General features: G+C 39.0%; 1 protein-coding gene across 1 annotated transcript in view; it reads right to left on the bottom strand.

Moving 5' to 3' along the window:
• The window catches only part of Afg3l2 (AFG3 like matrix AAA peptidase subunit 2), a 268,652-nt gene that overhangs the window by 163,437 nt on the left and 92,527 nt on the right, over nucleotides 1-12,688 (bottom strand). Inside the window, exon 6 of the mRNA XM_067147372.2 lies at nucleotides 93-231. Within this exon, the coding sequence (XP_067003473.2) occupies nucleotides 93-231 (139 nt within the window). The remainder of the gene's footprint in view (nucleotides 1-92; nucleotides 232-12,688) is intronic.

The following is a 12,688-nucleotide window of genomic DNA, read 5'->3' as shown; positions in this document are numbered from 1 at the left end:
AAAAAAATTTTAATTGTGTAACTATGTTAATGATATATATTATTGTCATGTAGTGTAGTTAATCAAATATAAAACTTATTCAGGCTACTTACTTGAATCTAACTCCAATATCGCTTGAGTTAATTAATTTAGCAGTAGATTCCATAACCCCACCAAATATACCACCTCCTTTACGACCTCCACGAGCACCCATCATCTCTGCAGACCGCCGCATCATGTAGATCAGAAAACCTTTATATAAAAAAAAAAACCAGTAAAATCCTCCACTGTAAAACTTTTGAAATTACATGAAAATAATTTTTGGAAATTACAGAATATGAGAATGGACATGGAGATTTGCAAGAGAGTGCAACAGGGAATGCATTCTACCAGAGTGTAAGAAACCTTGGCTGGAATGAGGAAGTACCAAGGAAGTATAAAGAGATAATGTACAAAATACATTATGGACCCATACTTACTTATACAACTGAGACTGAAACAATGACAAGCAGGGAGGAAAGTAGAATTCAAGCCAGTGAAATGGAATACCTAAAAAGCATGTTAGGAAAAACAAGGAAAGACAGAGTGAGAAACAAAAATGTTAAAAAGGAAGTCAAAATAGAAAAACTAAATCAGAGAACCGATACGAATAAACTGAGATGGTCAGGACAAGTAAGGAGGATGGAGGAGAAAAGAATACCAAAACGGAGATGGAATTCAAAGAAAAGAGAGTGAGAGGGAGACCTAGAGAAAGGTGGATCGAATCAATAGAGGAGTGCAAGAAGAAGAAACCTGGACTGGGACAAAATTATGGAAGAGGAATGGTGAAAGGAGAGAGGCAAGTGGAGAAGTGCCGTAAATGCCTCGACCTGACAAAAGCTGGATAAGGATAGAGGATGATGAAGATGATGATTATTACTATAATGATGATGAATTTTGGGAGTCTATTAAAGAAGAGAACTTGCATTTTATTACTCATATTTTACTAGAATAACTTAATGTAAACATAATTACACATCATAAACCATCAATCACTGGTCGTTTATCTTTATAAAGTCCGTTAGTTTCTTTTGCCGTAGTGATTGGAACCTACTCGACGATGCAGTGTTAAATTGCATGCCAGCCGGCTTTCAATAGGGCAGCTTAAGCTTCACAATATTATACTAAAGTAGACTGAAAACAAACTGGTAGCTTGTTAGAACATTGTCCCCAATTTAGGTTTAAACTCAAATTGTACGTCTCCATAAATTATTATTAATAATAATAATAATAATAATAATAATAATAATAATAACAACAACAACAACAACAACAACAACAACACTAGAGTCCCGTTAATCCGAACCCCGTTAATCCGAAAGTCCGGTTAATCCGAACTGAAATATTCAATTTTCTTTAAAAATACTCCTTATTGAAATGAATAAACATATTATAGAATGAAGAATAACTTGCATTTTATTACTCATATTTTACTAGAATAACTTAATGTAAACATAATTACACATCATAAACCATCAATCACTGGTCGTTTATCTTTATAAAGTCCGTTAGTTTCTTTTGCCGTAGTGATTGGAACCTACTCGACGATGCAGTGTTAAATCAGCGTCTCAAACATCACATCAGTGGGAGTAGGAGCGGAGTGTTGCTCGACGTAGCGTACGGCAAGTTCTAAGGCTGCCGCGGCATCTGATTGTGACACTAGTTCATTGTGGTCTTCTTTGTTGTCACTCTGTTCCTCATCAAATCCAGATTCTTTCTCCACCATAGCTACAATTTCTTGGTCTGTTTGTATTTGATGACAGTCATCTTCCATCCACTCGCTAATGTCATTTTCATTGTCATTTCCTCCTCTATGGGTTCTTACCTACCCTACTGTAATTTTATACAGTATTGTATTAATGTAACTGCTAAAGAATGGACATTTCAAATTACAGTATGTACTGTACTGTAGAAACAATTTTCCTCAGACAGTTGAGGCGCCGGCCTTCTGATCCCAACTTGGCAGGTTCAATCCTGCCTCAATCCTGTGGTATTTGAAGATGCTCAAATACATCAGCCTTGTGTAGGTAGATTTACTGGAACGTAAAAGAACTCCTGCAGGAGAAAATCCCTGCACCTAGGCGTCTCTGTAAACCGTAAAAGTAGTTAGCGGGACGTACATACAATAACATTATTATTAGAAAATATTTTCCGGTTAATTCGAAAATTTTGTAACCCAAACAGACTCCGGTCCCAATTAGTTCGGATTAACGAGACTCTACTGTATAATGTTATTGATGTTACCTCCCACTAACTACATTTTTATGATTTTCAAAAACACTGAGGTGCTGGAATAGTGTCCCACAGGAGTTCATTTATGTGCCAGCATACCAACGGACGTATCTGAGCACCTTAAAATACCACCAAACTGAGCCAGGATCAAACCTGCCAACTTGGACTCAGAAAGCAAACTCGTTAACTGTTGTGATTATTGGGATTTGATTATTTGGACTCGGAAGACGGCGATAAATTATGTATGTAAAGGATTTATTCAATTGTTTGTTTTGGTTTTCCTCAGTATGTGAATTTTGGAATTGTTTAATTTGTTTGAAGTTGATATGATTTTAAAATTATTTGATTGTCATTGTAATTCTGGTGCATCCTGTACCACACGCGCCACATCGGCGTGGGAGATTTCCGGTTTTGTAAAGTTGCACCAATTTCGTAATTTTTCTAGAGGCTTCCTAAATGTTCCTTGTCAGCACTATTTTTTCTGCGCTCCTATTGGAGAAAATAAAAGGAAATGTGATTGGTAGGTGAAGGAAATCATCGTACGCTCATTGGCCGTGGTAATATTTCATAATTTCCGGGGAGAAGCGTTGTCGCTGGAGCCTTGCTCTGCGAGGGCGTCTTTTCTGTTTGACCACTGAAGGGAACGGTCACCTTCCAAGGTACGGGTCTTCTGGGCCCCACCATCCGGTAAGCACTGATTATTATTTTTTAACTTTTCTGGTATTCAGTTTCAGATGTAGTGTTTCATTTTTAATTTATCTTGCCGGAGCGTACCCGTGTTTCCTTCTGCTTCCAAATGTTATAATTATGACTTAGCCGTTTCGGTAAGTCGCCTCACTTTATCAAGAGATAGTTCCCGTTTGTTGTTTTGTAAATTAATTGTTATACGCCTTTCGAAGTAATCCTTATCAGTAATATTTTTCTCGGGACTATCTCATTCATTCCGCTTCATCATGGAATATTCATCTTTAGGTCGGGTACCCTTTCTCAGAAGTGTTTTTGAGGGGGCTACCCACTGAAGATGCTCTGCTCCACGATTATACGTAAATTATTTTTCCCCCTTAGATGTATCTCTTCACTTTAGTATAACGTTACCTTCCTTTATTTATTTCGAACTGTTTTGGGTTTTTAAAGGTAACGCCACGACAGTGGAACGTCATGTGTGATGTTCCGGTGTAAAATAAATTTAATTACTAAATGCTACCCTCATGTAAATTGTAATGGTTGTTGAAATTATGCCGTCATTATTTTAATTGTATCTTGGTTATTGCTTTATTATGAAATCGAATCTAACTTGTTAAGTAAAGTTTAGGATTACATTGACTTCGCTTCTTCAGTGTTACCAATACCTTCCACCGCCTGGATATGGTTCCCAGCCGCTTCCCGGTTATCCTTTCTTAATAGTCATGTTGGTTAAACTGTTTGTTTATTTCCTGTGATTAATGTGCTTGCAAATTTAATTTCGTACATGTTGACGTGCCTAGTGTACAGTACTTTTGGTGAAAGCATTACGGTAGCAAACATTTTCTCTTCATTAAACCTATTAATTGTAACCTTACCCTTTGGAGAGGTTGCAGTATGGTAGCAGAGCGTGGTTGCTGAAGAAGCAAAGTTGACGGTAATTCGGTGGTTATAACCTAAAATTTAATTCAAGTATTATCTCGTAGTTTCCTTTTTTATCAACATGTCTCGTGCTATCCCAGGGCCGTTCCATTTGAGGAAGGAGGAATTAGCTTACGAACTTCGTATTCGTAAGTTGAATTCGACAGGAAAGGTTAAGGATGACACGAGCTTGTTGAAACAATCGCTAAATGAACCTGTTTTTGTCCCAGGGTTATCAACAGATGAAGTGTGCGCATCTTTGTCGATTGTCAGAGATAAAATTGTAGAATATAAAGCCATTATCATGTCATTTTGTTCTTCTAAACCGTCCGATGCACAGTTAACACGTGCGAAAGGCCAAGTGCAGCATTACGTGGACAGGATTCGCGATCTGTTGGCGCATAATTTATCTGAAGATGAGCGATGCGAGTGCGAATCGTTGTTATTGCAGTTTTGTGATATTTTTGATAAAATTGTTGGATTGCTGGAAGGTAATTCTTTGCCTAGCTCAAGTTCTATAGTTAATGTACCCGTCCAATCTGAAACGTGTGACAGTGACACTGTATCTGTATCTACTGCTTCACCAGTTAGTGCAGTGGTCACTTTTAATGATACTCCCGTGCAATCTTCTCCTGCTGTATTTACCAGTGCTTCTCTGCCCGTGAATAATGATAGTGGTGCTTCTTGTACGCAAGTTGCTATGTCAACTGTTCCTATGGGAACTGTTAATTCTACTGTGTCTTTATCTCATCCTCTGGTTGCGACCCAAGTTGTTTCTCTTCCTGTTGTACAAAGATATCCCCATGTCCAAGCGTCACCTGTAGTAAATTCTTCAGGGGTGTCACAGATGTGTGAAAATGTGTCGCAAATGCGAATATCTGTGCCGGTTTCTATGCAATCTAACCTCAGTCCTAACCTCACTTCTAGTACTCCTACCCTATCCCAGGAGCGTTCTAATCAAGATTTCTTTACTACTGTATTGCCTTCTTGTAACCAATCCAGTGCTGTTCAGGTACCTACTCCTGCTGCTTCTCAAATTTTTTCAAACTTGCCTCACCCATTAACTGCTATATTTAAGGGTGTATCTAAGTTCACCGTTAATTCGATTGACGAAGTCATAGTGTTTCTACGTTTTTTGGTTGAATTTAAAGATCAGAGTGTAGTGTATTCCTTAAGTCGTGACAATTTCTTCCAAGTCTTATATCCACATGTATCTGGAGCTCTTTCTGAGCATGTCATAAGAGCCATTTCAGAAAAGTGGACAGTTGACCAATTTCATGCACATGTGCTTGAGTTTTTTATTCCTTCCCGTGCTTTGTCTTCTTTGGTTCAAAGGCATTATTTTCGAGTACAGTATTTGAATGAAACATTGTCGGAATACATCCAGGACATTAAGTTCAATGCTCGGATCTTCATGCTAAACTATTCTGAGTCTCAAATGGTTGCTAGCATTATTGAGGGTCTTGCACCAAATTACCGGTCGTATCTTGCTCTGTCGCCTCGACCCGCTACGTTCGCTCAGTTGGAAGCTATTACTGTTTCTGCTGAAGGCATTAGGTATGCCGACCAGTTACGAGTCGCCTTGGCTCCTCCTCCTATGAGCATGTCTTCTCAGGTCACTAGTACCGTTTCTACTTTTTCCAAGCCACGTAATTCACGTGCATGTTATAGTTGTGGTTCTACGGATCACTTCCAGCGGAATTGTCCTAAGATTGGGCCCTTAGGCAATTCAAAACCTGTCATGGGTGGTCATCTTCAAAATTTCCAAAGGAATTGTCCTAAGATTGAGCCCTTAGGCAATTCAAATCCGAATGAGAATAGAGTTTCTCCCTCCACTAGTTCTTGCAGATATTGTGGGTCAAACAGACACTTTTCAAGACAGTGTCCTCGCAATTCTTCCGGTTCTGGGCGTTCTGGTAATAGTAATCCCAGATGACTAGCCGCCGATCCTGGTGCCAAAACTTATAGTGTACCTTCATGTTTCGTCTGTTATCGCTGTCAATTAGTTGATGATTTACCTGACCCTGTAGTCGATTATAAGCTTCAGTCTGACCCTAGTGTCAATTTTCCAAAATCTTGTGGTATTTCTGCTATTCCTCCATGTAAATTACCTTACATTTGCCTAGAAGTGAACAATGAACCAGTTTGTGCTTTAGTTGATTCTGGAAGTAGCCTCACCTTGATGAGTGAAAAATTGTATAACTCTGTGAAATCTGTTTGTAAGTTCCCTGCTTTAACACCTGTGTCTTTAACCTGCCATACGGCTAATTCTAATTCCTTGAATTTGATTGGAAGTCTGAATCTCAAAATTAGAATACATAATTTCACATGGAAAATGCCCGTGGTAGTGGTGAAAGATTTATCTTGTCCTTTCATTCTCGGTGCAAATTTTATTGCCAAAACTGGTATGGTTTTGGATCTTCAATATAATAAATTCCAGTTTAAGTTTTCTATGAGGATCTTTACATTGTGTAACCGTTCTCCTATCCTTCCTTATCATGTCAGTGCTGTGTCTGAGGACACAAGTGAACCAAAAGCTTTCGACTTTGATCATTTGCCTGATGATCAGGCCAACCAGCTTAGGAATCTTTGCGATAAATTTCCTGATGTGTTCACTGACAAGTTAGGTGTGACCAATGTTTTGGAATATAAAATTGAAGTAACTGACAATGTACCTGTTCGTTCTCCTCCATACCGGTTGTCGCCTCCTAAGATGAAAGCCCTTAAGGCTATCATCGACCAAATGCTTGCTGATGGTGTAATACGTCCTTCTAAATCTGCGTACTCTTCTCCCATATTTCTAGTCCCTAAACCACAGGGTGGTTTTCGGCCTGTAATAGACTATCGAATGTTGAATAAGCGAGTTGTGCTTCAATCTGTTCCACTTCCTGACTTGCACTCTTGTTTCTCTTGGTTTGCTAATGCCAAAATTTTTACCACTTTGGACGTCGTCCTATCTCTTATGCTTCACGTAGTCTAAATCCTGCTGAACGCAACTATTCTATATATGAGTTAGAAGCCTTAGCTGTTGTTTTCTCCTTGGAGAAATTTAGAATGTATCTTGAACATCTACCTTTTGATCTTGAAACAGACAATCAGGCATTGAGTTGGGTACTGGCCAAGCCAAGAAGAACTGGTCGTCTTGCGCGTTGGGCAGTACGCATCTCAGCTTTTCAATTTGAAGCTCGTCACATTCGTGGGACTCAAAATGTCATTGCCGACACTCTTAGTAGAATGTTCTACCCTGACGGTTCTGATCCTCAATTAGAATCCGCTGATCCCTCTCCTGAACAAGTTTCGGCCTTTGTTAATGTGGTTTTGACCAATTCCCCTGTCCTTTTCAAAGATATCTCTAAACATCAGGAAGACGATCCTGAATTGAAGGGTATTATTGACAGAATTAAATCTGGTGAACATGTCAAACCGTATGTCCTCAAAAATGGGGTTTTATGTTGTCCTGCTCGTGGGCGCAGAGACCTCAAAATTGTTGTACCTTCTAATCTAGTCCCTGCTCTTTTCAAATATTTCCATGAATCCCCTGTTGGCGGACACCTTGGTGTATTTAAAACCAGGGAGAAAATTCGTAAGCATTTTATTTGGAAATCTATGGATGGTGAAATTCGCACAATGGTCAAATCTTGCAAAACCTGTAACATCAGTAAACCCGCTCCTAATACCCGCCTTGGTCTGTTGTCATCTGAGCAAGCTTCTCGCCCGATGGAGAGACTATTCATCGACTACATTGGACCATTCCCGCGTTCACGGACCGGCCATCGTTTCATACTTGTGTGTGTTGATGCGTTCTCGTGTTTTACATGGCTGTTCCCTACTCGCATGGCTAATGCTAGTACTACTATTTCTTGCTTAAAACAGATCTTTGCTTCATTTGGACCCTGTCAATTTTTGGTGAGTGATAATGCCAGAGCTTTTACATCTGTGCAATTCCGTAATTTCTGTTTTGATCTATCTATCTCTCATGTGACTACCACACCTTATTATCCCAGGCCTAATTATGCTGAAAGAGTTAATCGGAACCTAAGATCTGCTCTTATTGCATACCATTCTTCTGACCACTCAAAGTGGGATTCTTCACTTAATTGGCTATCATTTGCTTTCAATACTGCTGTTCATGAAAGTCACAAGCAAACTCCTGCTTCATTGATGCTAGCGTTCACCCCTAATTCTCCACTTTCTAATCTGTGGTCCATTAACGATCTCCTGCCTGATGTCGCTAATCCAGAAACGATCCGTGCTGCTTGGCATCGTGCGCGTAAAAATTTGAAGGTTTATTACGCTAAAGTTCAACGTAACTATAATCACGGGCGAAGACCGCACAATCTGTCTGTGGGTGACCAGGTCTATGTAAAGACTCATCCCATTAGTAGTGCTGCGGACCATGTAATAAGCAAGTTATCCCCCAGATTTCGAGGTCCCTGCACAATTTTGAAATTTTTAACCCCTATATCATTGTTAGTCAGTGATCCTGAAAGAAAGAGGATCAGCCGTGTGCATTTATCTCAGATAAAAATTCCCTAGTTATGAGATAATACTTTAGAAACTATTTTGTTTTGGGGTAGTGATAAGGAATTAGTTGTAAGCAAATTTTTAATTAGTGCGCACAATTTTTCGGGTTTTATAGTTTATTATTTAGTTAAGTCTCTTTAGTTGTAATGGGAAGGTCATTTATGATCACGTTAGATATAATTTAGTATGTATTGTGGGGTAGAATTATGATCTTCGTAACTAGGGATTATTGTCAAATTGTGAAATCAGGGTAAACTCCGGTAGAGTTTTTGAGTTTCTTTAAACTATTTCCTAAATTTCATCTCAAGGTATCCATTGTGCTTGCCTGTATGGGGGGGCTAAGATAGTCCCAAACCTGTGGGGGAACCTCCCAAATGAAGGTCGAGAAGACACCGGTTAGGTGCCTCCAAGCTCTTGTCCACCAGGGTGGCTTTAGCTTCATATTCCCTGTCTGCTGCGGGTAAATTTCTGTTGCAGTGGCCGGAGGGGGATACCCTCCCCATTTCTGCTGTCGTGCCTAGTGGAGAGGTACGTTATGTCTTGGGCCCTGCCGTTCTGCACTGCATTCCAGTGACCTGAGGCACAGATGACAATTACTGTTCTTGCCTGACAACTTGACGTCCCTAATCCAAGAGGGAACCGTCTGCATGGTGGTGACCATCATCCCATGCCAAGATTCTGAATAATTACCAGACATACTCTGACGTGGCCATTAGTGGCACGTGATATCACCTATACTTGGACATGTCAATTTACAGCGCTGTAACCGGATATGACAATGACGCCAGTCCGGCTGGGCTGTGCGCAGTCACCCAGTTTGAACTGTAATGTAGAGGCTGAAGACAGTGGCCGCGTCGTCAGTCACATCAACAGCAAGAACTCGTGGTGCTACAGTGTAAATAAACTGGAAAAACCAAGAATTCAATTCAAAAGATGTCTCTTATTTTGTGTTAAATTTTTTTTTCAGTGAACGTTTCATTTTTTTTAAAGAAAATAATTTCAGTGTGGTGTTTTATGAACATAACAACAAAAAAGAAAATTTTTTAAAAATCTCTTTAGTGTATATTTTACGTGGTTTCTGTTTCAACAAACATTCTTATATGTCCTTTGTTTTCAGTGACACTTTTCCTTTGTTTTTCAGCGTTTTATTTTTAAGGTGTTTTGTTATTTTCTAAACTATGCTGTAACTGAACTGCTAAAATTGTGATCAAAATTTTTATTTTTGGAGCGGTGCTCCAAATTAAAGGGGGGGAGTATGTTGTGATTATTGGGATTTGATTATTTGGACTCGGAAGACGGCGATAAATTATGTATGTAAAGGATTTATTCAATTGTTTGTTTTGGTTTTCCTCAGTATGTGAATTTTGGAATTGTTTAATTTGTTTGAAGTCGATATGATTTTAAAATTATTTGATTGTCATTGTAATTCTGGTGCATCCTGTACCACACGCGCCACATCGGCGTGGGAGATTTCCGGTTTTGTAAAGTTGCACCAATTTCGTAATTTTTCTAGAGGCTTCCTAAATGTTCCTTGTCAGCACTATTTTTTCTGCGCTCCTATTGGAGAAAATAAAAGGAAATGTGATTGGTAGGTGAAGGAAATCATCGTACGCTCATTGGCCGTGGTAATATTTCATAATTTCCGGGGAGAAGCGTTGTCGCTGGAGCCTTGCTCTGCGAGGGCGTCTTTTCTGTTTGACCACTGAAGGGAACGGTCACCTTCCAAGGTACGGGTCTTCTGGGCCCCACCATCCGGTAAGCACTGATTATTATTTTTTAACTTTTCTGGTATTCAGTTTCAGATGTAGTGTTTCATTTTTAATTTATCTTGCCGGAGCGTACCCGTGTTTCCTTCTGCTTCCAAATGTTATAATTATGACTTAGCCGTTTCGGTAAGTCGCCTCACTTTGTCAAGAGATAGTTCCCGTTTGTTGTTTTGTAAATTAATTGTTATACGCCTTTCGAAGTAATCCTTATCAGTAATATTTTTCTCGGGACTATCTCATTCATTCCGCTTCATCATGGAATATTCATCTTTAGGTCGGGTACCCTTTCTCAGAAGTGTTTTTGAGGGGGCTACCCACTGAAGATGCTCTGCTCCACGATTATACGTAAATTATTTTTCCCCCTTAGATGTATCTCTTCACTTTAGTATAACGTTACCTTCCTTTATTTATTTCGAACTGTTTTGGGTTTTTAAAGGTAACGCCACGACAGTGGAACGTCATGTGTGATGTTCCGGTGTAAAATAAATTTAATTACTAAATGCTACCCTCATGTAAATTGTAATGGTTGTTGAAATTATGCCGTCATTATTTTAATTGTATCTTGGTTATTGCTTTATTATGAAATCGAATCTAACTTGTTAAGTAAAGTTTAGGATTACATTGACTTCGCTTCTTCAGTGTTACCAATACCTTCCACCGCCTGGATATGGTTCCCAGCCGCTTCCCGGTTATCCTTTCTTAATAGTCATGTTGGTTAAACTGTTTGTTTATTTCCTGTGATTAATGTGCTTGCAAATTTAATTCCGTACATGTTGACGTGCCTAGTGTACAGTACTTTTGGTGAAAGCATTACGGTAGCAAACATTTTCTCTTCATTAAACCTATTAATTGTAACCTTACCCTTTGGAGAGGTTGCATTAACCATCTGAGCCAATCAGCCTGGCAGTATAAATTAAGTACTTAAACTTGCTAGATTTCAGCCACATTACAAGAAACATGCCCTGATTTGGCCTGTCCCTTACTCTCTCTATTCCTCATGCAAAGATTGGATTATTTCAATCACTAATTTAAGAGTTAATTTAAGTGAAGACAATGGAATTTCAAGGGAAATGGAACTGCTAGTTGGGCCCACTAAGAGCAATGTGATCTTCCCTCTCTTTCAAATGCCTCAAAGTCCTGTTACCTTTCCTACATACAACCTCCCAGCCAACCAGGCCTGCCAACAGTCAGGAGTTCCTTCCACTCCCACAACAATCTCCAGGCCCTTTTCCACCTTTATCAAGTTGCTTTATGCTGCACCGACTCAGATAGGTCTTACGGCAACAATGGGACAGGAAAGTGCTAGGAGTGGGAAGGAAGCGGCCGTGGTCTTAATTCAGGTATAGCCTGGTGTGAAAATGGGAAACCATGGAAAACATTTTTTAGGACTGCCGACAGTGAGGTTCGAACCCGCTATCTCCCAAATACTGGATAATGGCCGCCCACCTTTTACCTTAAACGTTAAATGCATAAACTCAGTATTTACAACCCAAGATGTACAATAGATGTTTTTATTCCAGTCATTCCAGTCATTTTTTTATTGAGACTTAAAAGAGCTTTCATTTAAGCCATTAACCATAGAAATCTTTCCACACAATAAAAAAACTCAGTAGGTATTTATAACTTGTATTTTATTTTTATTCTGGGATGCAACTGATCAAAAATAGGGAACTTTTACAAACTATTCCATTCATTGTAGTTAGATTCCAATACAAATTTGAATTTATTACCACATGACTTTGATGACAGTAGATTCATGTGTGTTTTATGGTGCTAATCCATTATACTAGTAATCATCATAACGTCATTATCATCATCATTTCTTTGCTCCAGCAAGCCGGGTGCAATTAAGTATGAGCCTCTTCCAGTTTGTCTTGTCCATCCACAGGTGTTGTTCATATATGATATGCCAGTTTACATTTCTGATTTCAAGGTCCTTGAAAATCTACTTCTTTCGACTCATTATTATCAATATTTGAAAGATTTCACAGTCCTATTTGACCTTTTAAAGTGGACATTTTATGTTATGTTATGATTGCTATGTATCTTTCTTAGACTTACCTTGTAAAAACTAGTGAAGATGATCGTATAACAATCGAAACTAGTCCAAAAGTTTTTTTCATAAATGAATTGATGACAATTACATCATTTCAAAGTATTGATTAGGTGGAAAATAAACTTCTTTTCTTAATAACAAATAAAATCTCCCAAACATCATGAGGTCTTTCTCTTGGTCTCTTTCCAGGAACACTGCGGTCAAAGTACGCTCGAGGAGTCCTATGGGAGGTCCTTTCTTTTCATGTTGCCATACCATTGCAATCTCTTCACTTCGAGGCTCTCCAGCAAGCCTCTTTCCCATCCAAGCTGTTGTCAGATGTGCACATTCCTTATTTTATTCATTTTGGTTTTTTTGTAGACAAGAATGGAAGAACTTTTCTGTTGCCTGAAGACGACTCTATGTTGATCGAGTAAGTGTTGTTGTTTCCAGACCATACGTCAATATCGGTGCCAGATATATTTTGTACAACATCTTGGAAACTAATGGA

This window comes from Anabrus simplex, chromosome 5 (assembly GCF_040414725.1).
Source record: "Anabrus simplex isolate iqAnaSimp1 chromosome 5, ASM4041472v1, whole genome shotgun sequence".
Taxonomy (NCBI): Eukaryota; Metazoa; Arthropoda; class Insecta; order Orthoptera; family Tettigoniidae; genus Anabrus; species Anabrus simplex.
The sequence above is the reverse complement of the archived record's forward strand: the minus strand, read 5'-3'. Positions and strand labels throughout refer to the sequence as shown.